The sequence below is a fragment of the Gymnoscopelus braueri genome (genome assembly GCF_963280865.1).
Source record: "Gymnoscopelus braueri genome assembly, chromosome: 4".
NCBI classification, from domain to species: Eukaryota; Metazoa; Chordata; class Actinopteri; order Myctophiformes; family Myctophidae; genus Gymnoscopelus; species Gymnoscopelus braueri.
The window spans coordinates 59162106-59182939 of NC_137605.1; the positions used below are offsets into that span (position 1 = coordinate 59162106).

The window sequence follows — 20834 nt, forward strand, 5'->3', positions numbered from 1 at the left end:
TGAAAACTAGCCATATTCAACTGCCGATAATAACAGAATGGACGATCATGGTAAAAACAGCCTGTTCCCTTCCGTGTTATTCGAGTTGGAGGAGTGGCTTTTTCTCTGTTTGTGTTGCTTTTTGGTGAAAAGAACATACATTCAACTGGCCACAACTATGGAACGGATGATTGGGCGGCTCGCTTTTTTTTCCTTTACAAGACTCTGTAAAAAAAGGAAAATCGCTGGCAGTGGCGTGGCAAATTATGTTTTTTTCTGGCAGTCAAGGGGTTAATGTCTGACTGTACCACGTGCTGTTTTCATTACTGACTAATAAAGTACTCAATCAATAATCAATCAATCAAACATAGCTCACATTAATAGAAGTACAGAGAGCAAATTATATTAACCATAAAACAGTGTAATGTGAATGTTTGTCTAAAAACTATTGGTGTTGGCATGGGGCCAAACTAACACATGGAAATATTGGTTGTATTTCATTCCAGACTCTCTGCTACTACCATGGATCTGTCAGAGGATTCCCACAGTCCAGAGTGGCTCTCAGTACCTGCTCCGGCCTCAGGTAACCCATATATACCTACATACCAGGGCTGTGATCCAGGGGGATAGTACCCCCTAGCGGCAGTTTTCAGCTCTTTGAGCTCTGATAAAAAGCGCCCCTATGGGTGTCTTTCATATTATACTTACCCCAGTAGTTTTTCTTCTTATTCACTTTGAGCTTACAACAAAGCTATGTGCAGCTCTCATTTCTAGATGAAAAGTGTGGTCGAATATACGTCTTTCTACTGTTCTGCCCTCATATGCGTATAGCCACCCTTGCAGAGCTAGGCAGACAGTTAGCATCAGACCAGGAGGAGGCTGATTTCCATTTGAAAGCAAAGTCATTGTCTTGGATTTTGATTCTCTTTTCCTTTCCTTCTTTTAATGTATCTTTTTTCTTTGTAGAACTGCAATGACATGAAATACACATGGAATTCATTTGTTACAATTTGTACTGAATAACGTTTTACACTTTAAATATTTTAACTTTTTAACAATGCTTTTAAATACATTAATTAACTAGCAAACATGAATTAAGCAGCAAACATTCACAGCATTTCTTGTGCACCTTCATTTCATGTTTAAGTTACTTTTCTATAGAGCACCGAAGTCTGACGTAATTTACGCATCCTACCTGTGTCACGTTTTTTTTCAGAATTCCCATAGACTTGTTTGATATTACGTCAAATAAGAACCGTGTTCCAAAAATAAACAAATGATCCCGGCGGCTTGACTCATATAGATATGAAGCAGCACCTTACGGTGAGAAATTGCTAATGTCTAAGATGACCCAATGTTATTCTCCATAGATAAATTACTTCCGTGACCCAGGGGATGAACGAGTGACTATATGATATAGTGATATAGTTACTCTATATAAAGGTATTGTTATTGATACTACAACATAATGTTTACATGAACTTTACAGGTCTACAAAGGAAGCCCACAACAACAGGTGATTTATATAGCACATATATGTGATGTAGGCTACAGGGAGTTGTAAAGTTATCTAGTTACTGGCAGTATGGAGTTACAAAAGTGATTTATGATCGATAGCTTAGCTACCTACCTACCTACCATGGTTTGGACAGAGCTACAAGATGTCGTGCCCCACGGTCCCATCTTCTGGCGACCAGCAGTCCTGGCAGTTTTAGACAAATAAATCCTTGTTTGACTGGCTGAGATTCATAATGGCCGTGGTTGTTGGTAATGCCTGTCCAAGTTAATTGCTTCATATCCTTGTGTAGCGTCCATTTTAAATCAAGGAAATGGCTTACCTCGCTAGTCAAACTCAAATTTGCCCCATGTGACGTCACTGCTCTGATAGCGTCTGATAAGCATTTTGATAAGCTCCATGCATGTAACTCGTGCGTGGACATTTTAAACCCTTCCTGAGCGGAATTTCCGGCGTCATATGGAGAAAATAAAGAAGAAATTAAATACCAACGATGTTTACTACATATAATTGAAGAGTAGGGTTTAACCTGAATGTTGTCCTTTAAGCTGCTTAGTTCATGTCAGACTTTGGTTCTCTATAAAGCATTTGAAAATAGAATAATTCAATTTCAAATACTGTCTCTGCTATAACTACAAATTTGTAAATGGGTACACAACCTTTACAAGCCTGAGTGTTTCCAACGATCAAACAACAATCATCTTTTTTTATTAAAGTGATGAACAGTAATGGAATATTCAGATATTATATTAATATCAATGAATCATACTAATCTGATTAATGCTTTTTTATTATAATTTTTTCAAAAATATCCAAAATGTCAAATTTACATAGGGTAGCCAGCATAAAATTTCACCTCAATCCTCTGACATCTCTTTGCTTTAACTCATTGACTTCCAGAGTTAAAATATCGTCTATAGCTGCCATTGCCAGCGATTGCGAGTGTTGTCTTCACAAAGATCCACCCACCGATTGCTTTAAAAGACGTAGCCGAGTCTCGTAGAATTGGAGTAAAAAATTGGCCGCCATAATAATCCAATCCATAGTTGTGGGCAGTTGAATGTGGCTTGTTTTCGCAAAAAAAAGCATCCTCTAACATTAGATCAGACAAATCTTATGGGTTTGTTGTGATCACATTATTTCCGGGTCTACTGTTCTCCAGAAGTCATAGGATCACTCATAGGTTGGCAAACGGCGCCCTCTAGCGTAAACCATTGAAAACACGACACACTCGTCAACTGTGGACCTCAGGCCAATTGACGAGAGTACTTGTCAGTGGCAGTCAATGAGTTAAGTAAGCCTTGCCGAACCATGTGGCCCATATACTGAACTCAACTGTTTAATTATTAAGTTATAATTAAAAGATGTGTACACTGTCAGAGTTAAATGAACTCAACTGTTTAATTATCAAGCAATAATTAAAAAGTGTACACTGTACACTTTGTAACTGTAACTATAACTAACTTCCATTTGGTTACATCTGCACACTGTCAGAGTTAAATGAACTCAACTGTTTAATGATTAAGTGATAATTAAAACATTTGCTCACTGTCAGACTTAAATGAACTCAACTGTTTAATTATTAAGTAATAATTAAGGGTCAGGGTCAGAGTTAAATGAACAATGAGGATGTATTTGTTAAATTATTCAATAATAATAATAATAATAATAATAAGGGTAATAATAATAAGGGTAATAATAATAATAATAATAATAATAATAATGATAATGATAATTATTAAGGGTTAGGGTCAGAGTTAAATGAACACTGAGGATTTCCTTGATAAATGATGCAATAATAATAATAATAATAATAATAATAATAATATAATTAAAGGAGTAGTTGTCCATTTTGGCGGACCCCCACCGCAGTTCCGAAACAGGAGTATACGGGCCGTTGTGTAATCCACTTATTTATATCGCTCGAAAATGCTCTTTTTTTTGTATATATGTGTTTTGTAGGACCTCAGGGAAGTCACTGCAGTATTAGTGTCACACAAGAGCCACAGTAGTGTTGTCAAAGTAGCTTTTGCTGAAATCACGTTTGAAATCTCGCAAGACTTCCGGGTGCTATTGGCTATTGGGGTAGACAGTCTTCAGGAAGTCTCCTGAGACATGATTTCAAACGTGATTTCAGTATACTCCCGTTTCGGAACTGCGGTGGGGGTCCGCCATAATGGACAACATCGCTCGTTATGAATTTGGGCTCCTGGGCCACTCTTATGGGGAGTTAACAACCTCAAATAAAGGTAAGAAAAAGCCTGGGGCGAAATTCTCCTTTAAGGGTTAGGGTCAGAGTTAAATGAGCACTGAGGATTTCACAATGTTTCTGCTTTGCACCAAAACACATGAGTTCAGTCTCATTAACACAACCTCAGCTAATCTCTTTCACCTTTGACCTTAACCTGAACAGAAGCTAAGCTCTGCTGTGTTGTAATTTGTGTGTGTGTGTGTGTGTGTGTGTGTGTGTGTGTGTGTGTGTGTGTGTGTGTGTGTGTGTGTGTGTGTGTGTGTGTGTGTGTGTGTGTGTGTGTGTGTGTGGGTGGGTGGGTGTGCGTTGGTACAGGGGTACCTCAGGGTGTTTGTTTGGACATAAAGAAGGATTTATCAGATGTTTGTTGGATCATGTGAGTGAAGCCAGGTCACCATAAGGTCACATGATGTGCATTAGTACTGCAAATCAGTGGTTCTCAAAGTGGAGTCCGGGGACCCCCAGGGGGTCAAAAATAGCAGATCTACAAGTTCACACTGCAGCACACACAGTGACACGCTATATGAGCTTGTATAAAATAATAAGTATAAAATATGGTTAAAGTGGTTAAAATAATTTTTAACCAAAGATATAAAGGCAATGGGCCTCATTCACTTAGCTCGTTTACGCCCATATTTTGTACTTATCGGCCTTTAGGCACTTTTCAACGTTAAGAGTCAACGTTGATTCCTCAAAAACAATTTGACCGTGGATTGTGACGGATGTCCGCTCTTTCTCACGTCTGCTCGGAGGCAGACTTACATGGGACAAAAACTTGCGTATCATAGTCATGAGAATGCCTTTCTTTATGCAAAATCAATTACAATAGTGCCAAACATCAAATCAAATGGCGGACAGTGTCAGCCGACTCTGCCACTTTTTTTCTTTATTTATTTAGAGTAGCCAATAATTTTTTACCCCCCTTTCACCCCAATTTAGTCGTTATGCCAATTCATTCCTCCCCACACACATTTCTGTGTTGTCACTGCTGTCCTATCCTACTGACTCACTTGCCAGTGAGGAGCCCCCACCAGGAGGACGTAGAGCCTTCGTCCTACTCCTCCCGTCCAACACTCCCCGCTGACAGGTGCCGCCCCAGCCCGTAGGAGTATGTGCAATGACCGATATCACCCTCCCCGCCCGGCCCGGCAGATCCATTCCCCATTCCGACATAGGACAGTGATGTTAATCCAAAAGACGAATTTCCCCTCAGTAATCAATAAAGCTCTGGTCCATAATCTCGGATAGCAGCGTTCCAGTATGCCCTGGATTCAAGCATCATCTTTTTATCTCGGTAAAGGTGAGCAATGTTCAGTAGAAAAGGCTTATATAAAATCCTTTCCAAGTTGCATTAGCCTATTTGGTCGTGGGCTTAAACTTTGTAAACTCTTATTCTCATTACAGCATTACTTTATTAACGTTCAGTAGCTTGCGCTGAGCTACAAGTTGTCAAGTGAGTGTGTACCGGTACGTTGTAAGCTTGTAGATCTGTCCATTTTGAAGCGTGATGACATTTTTCGTCTGACTTTAGATGTTTCCGGTTGCCTTTTATGGTGTTAAATGGGGTGTGGATGATCTACGCGGGAGCGCGCTCGTGACTTTCAGACAAAAATGAGATACTCCTGTGATTCGCACATATCAAGGCTGTACACTCCCTTTTGTGAATCGCACGTCCGATTGTGCTTAGAGAAAATAAACTCCCCTTTAGTCACTTTATTTACACACTATTTACAAACAGCTTAGTGAACGAGGCCCAATGAGTCATCAATGAGACATCTTTCCTGAAGCTATGGGCCCCACTCTTTTTATTTGTATCTTTTATATATTTTTTCAAAAACACGTCAAACACGTCATTGGCACCCAGCGCCATTGCGGTAAAACACGTGAAACGCGTCAATGGCACTCAGTGAGTTAAGGCATTAGCACAACAATGTGTGCATCGGCCGACTGCTTTTGCTGAACTAAATGCCAACTTTTGCCAAGAGACTACCAGTCTGTTGTTGTCTGTTGTGTCTGAAGTAGTCTGCTTGGTGGAGAGTCACCTTAATATGTCCTGAATGACAGAAAAACAGTTTTAAGAGTTTTGAAAATGGCCTAAGTGTGACCCTACCAAAAACCCTTTTAGCCCTTTGAGTCAGTTCAGAAAATGTAAAGTGCTGAAGGCAAAAAAAAATAAAAAATGGCACGCATCACCACCTGAGCGGACCATGTGATGGCCCATAACCCAGTGGGGAACAATACCGTCACCAAAGAACAGGACCATCATTTCACGTGATAGGCCTTTCCCACCAACCGATCTGACACAATCCCGGATCGGTTCCCGACACACCAGACCCAAATGCTGGTGTCCTGGCACGTCTAGATGCGGCGGCAGCTGGTTGTGCCGTGCTGGCGTGATGGGGTCCCAAGGGCCCCCCTTGGGACCCCATCACGCCTCTGCCTCAGCCTCGGGGTGGCAGTCAGGGCGTCGACGGCAGCACCAACAGACCATTCTGGTTCATGACACCCACTCGCTCCGCCTCAGAGAGGCAGGAGAGGTCCAACCACCTCGCCCTCTCCATGGACACCATATAAGCCATGGCGCGACCGATGGAGGACAGGGCTGACGCGTTGAGATGTAGGGCCTCATCACTCAGCCGTCAAAATCTTGTGGGGACATTCCTGGCCGCCTTGAAGAGGTGCGTCGTCGAGGCTCCTAGGAGCAGGGAGGAGTTCAGGGCGCGCGCTCCCGTGCCCAGGACCGCGTAAGTCCGCCGGTTGAGGGCCGACAAAATCTCTGTCATGTTTTGACGAGGAAGTTGGCTCCCTGGCTAGGCCCTCCGAGCCCGGAGGCAAGAGGTGGGCCGCCATGGTCCTCTCCAACAGCGGGATGTAGTCCCTCCTCCCGTTCTTTTACGTTGTAGAGTGGGTCGACCGCCTCCATCTCGCTGCCCCAGCTTAGGGCCGGGGACAGTGTGCGGGGCGGCCTCCCCGCGGTCCCTGTCCGATCGTTCGGGCCTTCCCACGAATCGATCCCCAATGGCGGGTCCAGGGACGGCGGCGAGGTCGTGACGGGGAACTCGATGAGTCGGTTGCAGAGAAGTGTTGTTTCCATTACTCCGCAGATCTGGCAGAAGGCTGCCCCTTCCAAGAGTTCCCGCTTCGCATGAGTGGGCCCCAGGCAGGTCACACACTTGGTGTGCCCGTCGAGGCGCGGCATTAAGAAGCCGCAGCAGTCGCAGGGCCTCTGTAGAAGGGCAGCGGAGGACCTGGTCTTTTGCCTGGTCCCGGACGCCATGCTCTTAGCGTCAGCCTCTGGGGCTTCGACTAAGGCCTGCGTGGGGAGTGAGACTGTGGCTCTGGGTCTACTCACTCCTGACTAGGATAATTCGGTGAGGGCCTGGCCGACCACGAATTCCCCATCGAGCTAGCTTTTGAAGCTAGTGGGCCGCTACACGTGGAGTCAGGGCTAACCCGCGGGTTAGCCGAGCAACAGTGGTGAGCTAGCCTAAACAGCTACCGCATGTTATTCACTTGCTAGCTTTCCGTGCTAACAAGAGCTACTAGGCTAAGCTGCAGTTAGCAAGCTAACAGTTAGCGATCGAAGCTAGCCTTGTAATAGCAAGTATTTACGAAAACAAATACCGTATTTTCACGGTGAAAATAAAATAAGGTCAGAAATCACCTTGATTTGTTAGCGTCTCGTGGTCACAGAAGTTGATCCTGGCCTAGTGAAACGTAGATAAGCTAACAAATCTTCGGCGAAACTGAAGAGATGTTGCTCTGACGAGAAGAGAACGAAGGGATGGCGGTCCCTTAACTATATAGGCGGAGGGCGGGACCTCCAGGTCAGGGGAGAGAATCAGGATCCAGCGAAAATGGCTTTGCCCGGAAGTTTATCAAGATAATGCTTCTGTGTTCGCGCTAGAGGGCGCTCTCCCATAGCGAGACCTAGAGCGTAGTATTGAATATAGAAACATATATTTCTGACTAAACAAGGTAGAAACTTGATAGAATTTAGCTTTTTAAGGTATTCATGTATGGGGAATCCACTGCCATATTCTGATTTGAGATCAAATGTGAGGAAATGTCTTAAAACTCATATTTATTGTGACAATTGTCATTTATACGGGTTATTACAAAAAACTTCTGACAAATTCCTTAACAAGAAATGTCTTCACCATCCAATGTGTTTGTAAAAGTGTCTGGCAAGACTTAAAAAAAAAAAAAAAAAAAGGAAGAAAGAAAACACTTCAACTTCCTTAGGGCAGTGTTTCCCAAACAATGGGTTGAGACCCATTTTGGGTCACAGACCCATTTTTATAGGTCCAGAGTAAAAATCTGCAATTATTTCACAAGATAAAAAGTCCAAAAAAAATCGGAACCTTTTTTGCCACGGATCTACATCCGTCCTTTCCATTTTAACGGGTCCGTGGATCATTCCAAAGTTGCGTTATGCATTTATGTCCACATAAACAGAAGTACAAGAGTGCCTTGTACAAAGGACATAAACACTGCCAGTGCAGTCAGATAATGGGAAAACAGCCAGTTACAAAGTGCATATAAGGCAGAACATTGTTACACAGCAGACAACAATCATGGGTAAAGAAAACAATGCCTCCTCCAAATTGAGCGGCTTCCTATAATAGCTGATGTGAAATGTGCCTATATACATTTGGGAACCAGTGATTTACTGTTCCTCTGCCAGATAAAGACCCAGCAGGAGACTGGCCATTTCCTTTGACATCCAAATTCACTCTTTGTTTAAAGAGGGGGCTCTCCCTCTCTCCCTCCCAGTGCCGCTTTAGACTCCACGGGGGCCCTAAGCATGATACGGGACTGCGCGCGCGTGCATGTTTCCCCCGCGTTTTTTTTTGGCGGTTCTGGGCGGATTGGGCCCGTTTTTTTCGCGGTTCTGGGCGGATTGGGTCCGTTTTCTTTGCAGTTCTGGGCAGATTGGGTAAAAAAAAGACCCGGGTAGGCGGGGGCCCCACGCAAGGCGGGGCCCTACGCAGGCCTGCGTAGTGTGCGTGTAGGGAGAAGCGGCCCTGCTCCCTCCCTCCCTCTCTCCCTCCCTCCCTCTCTCTCTCCCTCCCCCTCTCTCTCTCTCTCTCTCTCTCTCTCTCTCTCTCTCTCTCTCTCTCTCCTCTCATCTCTCTCTCTCTCTCTCTCTCTCTCTCTCTCTCTCTCTCCTCTCTCCCTCCCTCCCTCCTTCTCTCTCTCCCTCCCTCCCTCTCTCTCTCTTCATGGTAATGGACAGTCAGGAACTGAGTTTAGCTTTTAAAGTTAAAGTGGACCATTTTGAATACTCTCTTTGCTACAACAGAGAATATGAAGTGTTTTGGCTGTGGGGAGGAAGGGCATTTGGTCAGGTCCTGTCCAGAGAGGGATGTTGGGGCAAAATGTTGAACAGGAGACAAGGAAAGTTAAGGAAGATGGGGAGGGTACTGGGCAGGCAGATGAACCTGAAGGGGAAAATGAGAATGACCAGCAGGAAAACTGTGAAGGTGGAGGTGATGGAGGTGCGGTTGATGTTGAAAATGAGGTTGACATTAATAGTACCCAAGTGGAAAATAGTCCTACTGTCAGTAATATTGAATCTGAGGCTGACATTATGAGGTCCCAAGAAGACAATAGTTATGTAGATGTCGGGATGAGGGGTGAGGAGGACAGGTTAAAGGTGGCGGGGCAAAAACGAAAGGCAAAAGTTTCAAATGTGGCAAAAGCAAAAAAAGTGACAGAGGAAAACGGAAATCTCAATTCAGAGAATAATAATGATGCTTGGGAGAGTGACGAAGAAGCATATGAAAAAATAAAAATAAATGTCTATGGGGTGTTCTTGTGGAAAACAAAAAACATGAGGATGGTCAAAGTTGAAAAATACTTCCGAGAGAAAGAGGTTGTTGTGAAGGCTGCCAGATTAAATATGAAATGTTAACAGGAAGAGGGTGTTTTACCAAGCAAGAGATTTTCAGGTTTAAAAAATTGGTGCAGAGAGTTGACTTTGGGTTCCTTCGCTGTGCTGGGTCCTCTTTTTCACTTAGTTTTGTCTTTAATGAACATGAAGATGTGTATTGCTGTTGGAATGTTGCCATATAAAGAGGCTTTTTCTAAAGCATGGACTCTGATGAACTGGACAATGATGGAGCCTGCTATGTCTCTATACTGGTTCTGTTTGACTGGACAATGGTGGAGCCTGCCACATGTATACTCTGGTACTTGGAAGGACCTCTGGTTGGTGGGGCCAAGATGGACCTATAACACAGTTCAACATCAGGACTCACTCACAGACTGTGTGACAGTGGTCATTGGTGTGGATGAAACCGTTGGATGTAGCTGGTCAAAGCTGGGTGGACAAGCAGTAGCTGATCTGCTGGGGCTGATATCAGTTTACTATATGGATTGTTTTCCGAGGCAATGGTTTGAAACTCAAAGGGCTACTCGGGAGGCCTAATGGGTATAAAGCGGTGTCAAACAGCATCATTCTAATGGCTGAACCCTCTGTATCAATTGAATGTTTATTGTTTCTAGAATGTGGGAGGATTGATCTCTCTCACCAAATGAGGTTAATCGGCACAATAAAACACAGGTTTGCAGGTTTACGTTGCAAAAATGGAACAAAACAATAAAACTAAATTCTATATCTTTGTTATTCTATGTTTTTTAAATAATCTAAATCTACAAAGTCATTTAACTCATCTAAATCTTAACTATGGTCTTTTGAAAACATCACATTGCAATGCTTTGTATAAAGTAGGGCTTAATTTGTTAATCTATGTTTTTTATTTACACTCTTAATCTAAATCTAAGTACCTTAAAGGAGAAGACCACTCATTTTCAACATTGAACTGTCTTTAATACACCTTAGAGCTGTTGCGTGGAAACAAGAAAAACGTCCCCCCCCCCTTCTGTGTTGCCTAGAAAAAGATAATTGATTAAGGTCATGTGATCAGTGACATACGCAGGGTGTACTTTTGGCTCCGCCCCCTCAGCCAAAAGTACACCCTGCGTATGTCACTGATCACATGACCTCAATCAATTCTCCAGTTCTGGGCAACATAGAGGGGGGGTGGGGGGGGGGGACTTTTTTCTTATTTCCACACAACAGCTCTAAGGTGTAATAAAGACATAGTTCAATGTTGAAAATGAGTGGTTTCCCCCTTTAACTAAAGTTTTCAATCATATAATACATTGGAAAGATGAAAAGCCATAATTTCCCAATGTCATTGTTTCGCAGTAAACACAACAACAACATATCACATGTCACTAACAACACAAGCCACAACGCGCGCAATTAATTTACGGGTGGCGTAGGCTACTTTTCATTGCTCACCACACATTTGCCTCCTCGGAGCATAATTAATTGCGGCCAGCACAAACTCACAACATTACGGGTTGACCATGTTGTTCCCTAGCGTCACCACCGCCGAGCGCAACCAAAACACCGCGAGCCGGACAACATTACGGGTACACCATTGTGTTCCCTTTAGCGTGAGCACCGCCACCGACCACCGCCGAGCGAAACCGAAAGCAACACCACGCAGTCGCTATTGAAATCTCCCCACAACAACAACACACGCGACGCGACCACTTCGCTTCAACCCCCGCCGTTGCTTTCACTTTGCTCATGTCTCTCTATCACACCACACTCACGCTAATATGTCATGCACATCCCACACAAAACATTAAAACACGCCAGTGTCTCAACGCAGCCGCTCGGCAGTCTGGGTTGCCACGTTGGGAAAAGACAAGCAGACAGGTCAGTGTTGTCAGATGTGCGCCAGAAACAAGCAACCACCTTCATGAAAAAAATAATACCAGCCGAAGGGGTCCGCGTTGTTTTGCGGGGGTCCGCGATGTTTTGCGGGGGTCCCAAGACTCCCAGGGGGTCCCAAGACTCCCAGGGGGTCCCCCATATATATATTTGTTTTAATTACATTTTTTTTTGTAACTTTATTTTTGGGAAAATTTTATCCCACGATTTTGGTACCCCAAAATAAGCAAGGCCTCGCTAGAGCCCTGTGCGCGGCTAGCGGGCCGGGCGCGCCCGGACCTCTAGTTAATTACATTTCCCATTTCAAAATTTCCCATTCCAGACAGCTTTGACCAAAGTTGCTAATTATCATGTGAATGCTGCAGTGTCTCTCTACAGCACAGCCATTCACAACCAATGACTTTCCTTCTCAGTTTGGCCAATCAGGTTATCACATTTTTGAAATCTTAACTGCCATCCACTGCAGCCAGATGAAAATCAGTTGACTTGACTGGCTGACTGACTCAACATACTTGAATTAAGGTAAGCTTCTAGCCTACATGACATATTTATAAATTGTTAGTAGGATACATTATACTGTATTGCATTAGTATCACAAGAGCATAACATGATATGCCATGGATTTACTGTAGCAGGAAAACTGGAACACTTTGTCGTAATTGTGAAACAAGCTTGTAATTGGTGGTTGCTTGTAATTTTGTTATCTTTGAGTTAATACATACATTTCCTTTGTGTTTTACTTATTTTTACTTCAGAACTAAGGACTGAGAATTCCACTGATTCCACATTGCCCGCGGGCTGTGTGTGTCCACCCAATGAGAGAAGGCGTTTATGCTTTTATAGTCCCAACTAACTTTGTGAATCATTCTGTTTGCAGGAGGCTGTGAACCGTTTACACAACTCTGAAAACAATGCCCTGAGACTTGATTCACAAGAAAGGTAATGAATTGTTTGTTTGTATCACTGTGTAATTTACCCCAGCTAAATAATAATAATGCATAACATTTATATAGCGCTTTTCTTAGTACCCAAAGTCGCTTTACAACAAAACAAAACAAAACTAGAAAAAGTGCTCCTCGGAGCATAGGTCTCCGCCAGGTCAGGTAGGCTATTGTGGCCTCCTAGTGGCGCTATAATAGACCAACGTGAAAAGGGTGCCATTTCTTCTTAGGCCTTGCACGACAATCGGACACTGACTGCATTCATGATTTGAGGCATTTTGTTAAAAACATTGTTTCGCTAAATTAGACCTGCTGGTGGCGCTATAACAGGCCAATGTTAAAAGGGTGGCATTTGTTCCTCAACATAGTGTGAATGTGCGTGCGAAGTTTGACCGCAATCGGACGGTGCGTTCATGATTTGCGGAAAGAACAAGCCAATAATGCAAACTTTAGATGTCAATCTTAGCCAATCAGTATGGAATATGAAAAAGCAAACAAATCCGCCGTGATCACATGACTATAGAGATCATGTGTACCGATTTGCGTGAAATTTGGATACAATTGGAAGGAGTAGTATAAAATAATAATTTAAGTCGGCTATAAAAGGCAGATGTGAAAAATGCAGGGCAAAGGTTTTTCCTTGACCTCTAGGGAGTGTGCATACAAAGTTTTACACAGATCGGTGCAGTTATAGGTAAAAACACGAATCGGCCTCTTATAGCGCCACCATGAGGCTGATTTGAACAATTTTAAATGGTAGTTCTTCCTAGGCCTAATGGGAATGTGCGTGCAAAATTTCACGGAAATTGCATGCTGTGTTCATGATTTGAGGCATTTTGTTCAAAACGGAGCACTCCTGCAACTTTTTGGAAGACATTTTTAGCGAATCAGGTTGGAATATGAGAAATCTGAAAGACCTGTTTCGTTTAATGACTGTTACTGTGTACCGATTCGCGGGATTTTGGGACAAAATCTGTAGGAGTACTGTCAAAAAATATGTTTTGCACAAATCGGCCTCCTGCTGGTGCTATAAAAGGCCTATGAGAAAAATTTGGGGCAGAGGTTCTGAATTGGCATCCAGGGAGTGTGTGTGCACAATTTCGCTGCGATCAAGACAACGGTGCCGGAGATTAGCTGGTCACAGACGGACGGACGGACGGACACACGGACGGACGGACGGACGGACAGACGGACACACGGACGGACGGACAGGGGGAAAAACATATTCTCTCGCCATGCCTTTCGGCCTGGCGGAGACAATAAACAACTTTATCAGGAGAGAGATTCTTAAAAAGGAAACATTAAAGGAGTAGTTCACCCAAAAAATTACTTATTTTCTATCAATTGCACACCCCATGAAACGTTGAATCCATGGATTTATTTTTGTTTTTCTGGCATTCCTAAGCCAATAATTTTATTCCCGTCTCCTACCGGCTAATGTATCCGGTAGGAGACACAAAGTAGATTATTTGTGTCCCCTACCGGATACACACCCGGTCATCAAATTATTGTCTTAGGAATGCCACAAAAACTAAAATAAATCCATGAATTCAAGGCTTCATGGGGTGTGCAATTGATAGAAAATAAGTAATTTTTTGGGTGAACTCCTCCTTTAAGCTAAGACTAAGGGGTTTGATATAGGCTTTGAACAGGACGGGGGTGGAGGTGTGAGTTCCAAATGGAGGGGGCTGCAGTCTGCACTCTGCAACTGGTGGCTGCTTTTCTATTTTCAGTATCAATTCTCCACATAATCTTGTGATGACCCATATGTTGGATCAGGTCGGCATTGCTTTCCCTGACGTAGACAGCGTCGTTATAACGGGTAAAAAAATATACATATAAAAATATATTAAAAATAATATACCGGTGATCAGTGGTGTAAAGTAACTAAGTACCTTTACTCAAGTACTGTACTTTTTACTGTAATTTTGAGGTATTTTTACTTTACCGGAGTAGTTCAAATTTTCAATACTTTTACTTCTAACACACTACATCTCAGAGTACTTTTACTCTACTACAATTATTTGAAAACTTACTATAAACTCTACTTTAAATTATTACATTATAAAACATCCATTAACTACTTCAGCCCTATTTTATACATAGGCTATTTGAAAATAGCAGATCTACAAGCTCACAACGTGTGAGCTTGTAGATCTGCTATTTTCAAACATTTTAGTACTTTTACCTTTGGTACTTTAAGTATATTTTGATGCCAATACTTTTGTACTTTTACTCAAGTAACATTTTGAACACAGGCCTTTGACTTGTAACAGAGTATATTTATATTGTGGTATTGCTACTTTTACTTAAGTAAAATATCTGAGTACTTCTTCCACCACTGCCGGTGATAAGCTTAATTTAATACATAATTTAATTGCTATTCTATTCTATATTTTACAGTTGATGACCACGGGGACTGCAAGTCTGGAGACTGATGGAGAAAGGGCCGTGTGGGAGCATGCAGGCCCTGAACTAATGTCAGATGAAGTGGATGGCATCGTAGATGGACAGGCAGTGTGGATCGTTTCATCTCCACCCGAGAGAGAAAGGGAGCTTTCTGCTTTATGCCAGATACTTCAGGAGGAAAGAAAACCAAAGACCCACGTTCCCTTCATCATCACCGCGTGCAGCGAGGCACACTGGGACAGAACAGCTCATTTTAGCTCTCTTACACAACTGTTAAGTTGTCCAGTTTGGTGGAGGGACTCCAAAGAGAAGCAGAGAGGCCGTTCAGCGAGACACTGCATGAGACAGAACTGCAATTTTTTGTCATCATTGTCTCCTTTGCACATTTTTTGTCATCATTGTCCCCTTTGTGGGAGTTTAGTTCTTAGTAAATATTTTTGTTCACTCACTCAAGCTCATAGCGTGGCGCCGTGCTACGAGCTTGTAGATCTGCACATTTTTTTAAATTGTGAACATTTGTGCAAATCTTTGAATTTGTTATCTTTTTTAAAGCGAACATTTTTAACTTGTTAAAATTTTTGGTGGTCCCTGGAACAATATTTTGAGATGGGGGTCCACGGCCAAATACATATCATTTTGGGAGGTCCTTGACATGAAAAGGTTTGGGAACCACTGATATTATAACATATTTTTTTCAAAAAGATGTTCCCAAATAAATAGCAGATCTACAAGATCATAACGTGGCACTGAGTGCCACGCTATGAGCTTGTAGATCTGCTGTTTTTCAATAGCCAAAGTATAAAATAATGGTTAAAGTGGTTACACTGATGCGTTCCCGGTCTTAATGTGTTAAAATGTTCATATATACTGTATAACGTTTTTTTTTAATCAATAAACACAATTTACCTGACTGAGATTGTTGCCTATTTGTTTTTAGAATTGTGTGTGTGTGTGTGTGTGTGTGTGTGTGTGTGTGTGTGTGTGTGTGTGTGTGTGTGTGTGTGTGTGTGTGTGTGTGTGTGTGTGTGTGTGTGTGTATATAATAAAACAAGACCAGGAGACCTGGTTCTGCCAGACCCAGAATGAAGTCCTAGTATGTAACACACCTACAAACCACTTTATAACTGAAAAGCATAAATCATTTTATCATTTTTGTGACATAATAATGATGTCATGAATAGTTCGTGACGAAAGGGGACGAAAGGGGGACAGACTTTTTTGGCTGGGGCCGGGGGACAAAGTGACCATGCCCATGTATGGAGAAAACAGATACAAAGCCTCATGTAAGCCCGACCCCTTGGGTCTGGCAATAATATACATGATCCCAAAATAAGGAAGGGGGGGGGGGGGGGTTGTGAGGGCTCCCCCTCCTGCACAATGTGACCCTCAAAATAAGGGAGGGAGGGAGGGAGGGGCCATCTAGGGGGCACCCCCCTTAGATCACAGCCAATCATAGGTGGCTTATTGCACATGCTCAGAAACACTACTCGAGATCCCTCCCAAATTGGAGGAGGGCTGAAGGTGTGATTCTCTGGCAGCAGCCCCAGCAGGGGGTCACGCATACTTAAGTTGGTACGATACTGGTCTTTGCTGACTCAGGAAACTTATATGTATACACACACATTATAAAACAAAACATTAATAATCATATACATAAAATGAATCATCAAATATTGTATTAATAATCATAATACAATATTAATAATCCTAAAAACCAACATGAATAATAGATTGTGATACGATCGTGGATCGTGATTTTGCCTAAAAAACAATATATATATTTTGCCATATCGCCTACCCTTAACACATTGAATGCCAATCGCGTAGATCTACGCGAACCTATTTAAAGCCGCAGCGTGCCAATCGCGTAGATCTACGCGAACCGCCGGTTCGTGTAGATCCCCCCCCAGGTGCACTTTCGGATTTTTTTGATCCATTTCCGGTTCCGGTTTGAAGACCAGAAACAGAATTATTTGGGATCCGGTTTTGCCGATCGCGTCGGCCCTCGTTCTAATGACGAAACTGAAACTCAATTCTCTTCCTGTAGTTTTTTCTCCTCGCATATCACTGTTTAACGTGAACCGCTCTAACTACAACCATGGAGCTCCGTTTGACATGTGGTTTTCACTGGTAGATTCAGTGAGATGTCGCCGATGTATACAGACAGTGCACAGCTCAATCTTATGGATTTTAACAAGGTCTATGGCGACGTGAAAAAAACAAAAAAACAACAATAACACGTTGGCACTGGTAATCTCATAATGTACTCACATTATGAGATTAACGTCTGGCATGGAATGTGTTAAGAATAGTTATATCAGCATGCCAAAAATTGGTTATTGGGCATATACTGATGACATCAGGGATCTCTATATATGGGAATAAAAGGGACAAGGACTGACACATACAGAGATCTCCATATATGGCCATAAAAGGGATAAGTACTCTAGTCGAACTCTAGACGTGAACTTCTAGTGTACATACAACTGATTTAAAAAAAAAGTTAAATGTTAATAATTTTAACTGTTAACTGTTTTTCAGGGGCATCGTGGCTCTCAACTCCACCCTGACCTTTGAACTGCAGCCTGAGGAGGGGGAGAGGGAGGGGGAGGGGGATAGGGGGGAAGGAGAGGAGAGCGGAGGAGGAGAGGAGCAAGACATCATGGTCCATCTGCTGTACCCAACCACACCACTAGAGGGCCCCCGCTCTGCAAGCTGCGGGGTGTCACACACCCCTGTACCTCCTCTCCATGTCACTGCACACACACACAGGGTGAGAACACGCACCCACACACAGAACAAGGTGTGTGTATCTGGTTGTCTCCGCCAGGCCGGAAGGCATGGCGAGAGAGTATGTTTTACCCCCTGTCTGTCCGTCCGTCCGTGTGTCTGTGTGTCCGTGTGTCCGTGTGTCCTGTCCGTCTGTTACCACCTAATCTCTGGCACCGTTGGCCCGGCCGCTGCGAAACTGTGCACACACACTCCCTGGATGCCAAGTCAGAACCTCTGGCCCAAATGTTTCAGATTGGCCTGTTATAGCGCCACCAGGAGGCCGGTTTGTGAAAAACACATTTAGGAGGAAGGAGGCGCGGCGAAGCCGCGCCTCCGACCAAGTGGAGCTTACTATGTCACCCTGCTCAGGTTGTGTGTGTGTGTGTGTGTGTGTGTGTGTGTGTGTGTGTGTGTGTGTGTGTGTGTGTGTGTGTGTGTGTCTGTCTGTAATTCTGTCTGTGTTCATGCTCTCATTGGCTCAGGCCCCCATGTGACTCACATGCGTGCACTGCCTGTAAGCAGCCTCCAGAGTGCGCCAGAGTGCAGGAATTTAGACAATGCACACCAGCCTGCCACACACACACACACACACACACACACACACACACACACACACACACACACACACACACACACACACACACACAATATTTTCGCGCTGCGTTCGCTTCCAGCGTTCACGCGTCTTACTTGTTGATACTACTCCTACAGATGTTGTCCAAACATCACACAAATCGGTACACAGTATCTCTACACTCATGTGATCAACACGGATCTATCCGATTTCCCATACTACATCCTGATTGCCTAAGATTGGCTTCCAAAGTTTGCAGGATTGGTCTGTTTTCAACAAAATGCCTCAAATCATGAACGCAGCTTGTGATTTCCGTGAAATTTCACACGCACATTTCTATTAGGCCGAGGAAGAAATGCCACCCTTTTACCATTGGCCTGTTATAGCGCCACCAGCAGGTCTAATTTAGCAAAACACATTTTTGGAACAAAATGCCTCATATCATGAATGCAGTGTCCGATTGCAGTGAAAAGCCTAAGAACAAATCGCACCCTTTTCACATTGGCCTATTATAGCGCCACCAGGAGGACACAATAACCTACCTGACCTGGCGGAGACCTGTGCTCCGAGGAGCACTTTTTCTAGTTAATTTTATTTATAATATATTTCTGAAACTTGATAGCTTGGAGCTCAGCTCCCAGGGTCTTTTAGTGAACACTAAAGTGTACCTAAATATTTTACCATTGCGCCACGATCCCAGTAGTTTAATGTTTTAATATATGAATTTGTTTAATTAGCTTCATGTTATGTTAATGATGTTAATTAAGTTATGTTTATAATGTTTAACAATGTCTTGTTTCTATTTAGAGGAAGAGAGCCATCCTATCAGAAACCACGTTTAATGTTAATGATGTTAATTAATTTATGTTAATTACAGAGGAAGAGAGACATCCTGTCAGAAACCAAGTACATAGAGCTGGTGTTAGTCGCAGATCACCAAGAGGTAAAACTGTGCGTGCGTCCGCCATTTCTGCATTTGAAAAAAAAATGTATTTTATTTTTTATATTTATTTTATGAGATGTATCCATAACAGTAAATTATGGAATGATCTCTGGCCATTGCAACTGTATCATTATATTATAACTGAATTATTATATTAAAATTGAATTATTATATTACAACTGTATCATTATATTATAACCACATTATTATATTACAACTGAATTGCTTCATTACAACTGTATCATTATAGCTGAATTATTTTTGGTCATTTCAACTGTATTATTGTCTTATAACTGAATTATCTCTGGTCATTATTAATAACTGTATTATTATTGTACAATCATTTATGATCATTGCAACTGAATGGAACATAATGCTTTAAGGATAAGGATAAGGATAAGGATAAGGATATGCTGCTTTGCCACATCTCTGGTTGCATGAAGGCTTCCAGCAGTGATACTCAGTACATACCGATATGGTTAGAATACATTTTATTGGTTTCATATGACAGTAAACATGTATTTAACTTTATTAATATGTTCCACATACACTAAGTCATATCACAGTAAATACTCTATTTCATTTGTTCTCAAATTGGGGTCCACCCCCAGGGATCATTTGTTTCCATTTTTTAACACAAATCTTCTCTTTTGGGGGGTGGAGGGTCTTTTTTGATTGATTGATTGAATATTTTATTAGGCAAAAAAATGTAAAACAGCACAGTTACATTTAAAATACTTTGTCTAACAGGTCCGTTCATAAAAGTCCTTGCGGACTTGTTTCCAATGAGGGCCTTGGTATCCAATTCATAGACATATATAGTGGCACCACAGTTCGAATATCATTACAAAAAAAAACAGCAAAAAAAATACAAATAAAATAACACTATGTACAACAAAAAAAAAAAAAAGGGGGGGGGGGGGGGGAGATATGTACAAGAACAGGGGGGGGGGGGTCGGCTGTCTATCAGGAAAATGGTACTACCTCCTCTTTTGGCCTCCTGAAAGGTGATTTTTAAAGGCTCTTTTAAATGAGCCCAGCGAACTGCATTTTTTGAGGGATGGGGTTAGACTATTCCAATCCTGGGCGGCAGTGCTGTTGAAGGAGAATTTGCCCATGTTTGTTTTATGGGTGGGTGGTGCCAAATAGTTGTTAACGCTCCCTCTGGTATTGTGACTGTGGGTGTCGCTAACCTTTTGGAGGTATTTACTCAGATATGCGGGAATAGGGGGCATATCGGGCAAATTTGCATTTACAATTTTGAAGGCCAGTCCCATTTTTTGTCTCTGGCACTGACCATTAGCATGTGCACGGAACACCTATGGCCGTTTTTTACTTGCCTAAAATGTAAGCTGTCAATTAGCGTTTTTTAAATAATTCGGGCTATGGGATTTAGCGTCGCCATGCTTACAGCCGTCGCCCTGGTTACAGCCCCCCAAGCTATGGGATGAATGATCAAACTGCGCATGTGTCGAATCCATAGACCCACTCTGTTGCTGTCTGCCACAAAAACACACAGTGTGTGTGTGTGTGTGTGTGTGTGTGAGAGTGAGTGAGTGAGTGAGTGAGTGAGTGAGTGAGTGAGTGAGTGAGTGAGTGAGTGAGTGAGTGCGCGTACCAAGTCACTTTCCATCCTGAGTGAGTGCGCGTACCGAGTCACTTTCCATCCTGATCTACTGTCTGTGCACAACGCATA

The 20834-nt window shown here is 42.8% G+C and overlaps 1 protein-coding gene across 4 annotated transcripts in view; it reads left to right on the top strand.

Moving 5' to 3' along the window:
- Positions 1–20834, top strand: part of adam15 (ADAM metallopeptidase domain 15) — a 193119-nt gene that overhangs the window by 52365 nt on the left and 119920 nt on the right. For all 4 annotated transcript variants that reach the window (XM_080427255.1, XM_080427256.1, XM_080427257.1 and 1 more), the window contains exons 5-7: positions 486–562; positions 17391–17622; positions 19073–19138. In XM_080427255.1, the coding sequence (XP_080283381.1) occupies positions 486–562; positions 17391–17622; positions 19073–19138 (375 nt within the window). The remainder of the gene's footprint in view (positions 1–485; positions 563–17390; positions 17623–19072; positions 19139–20834) is intronic.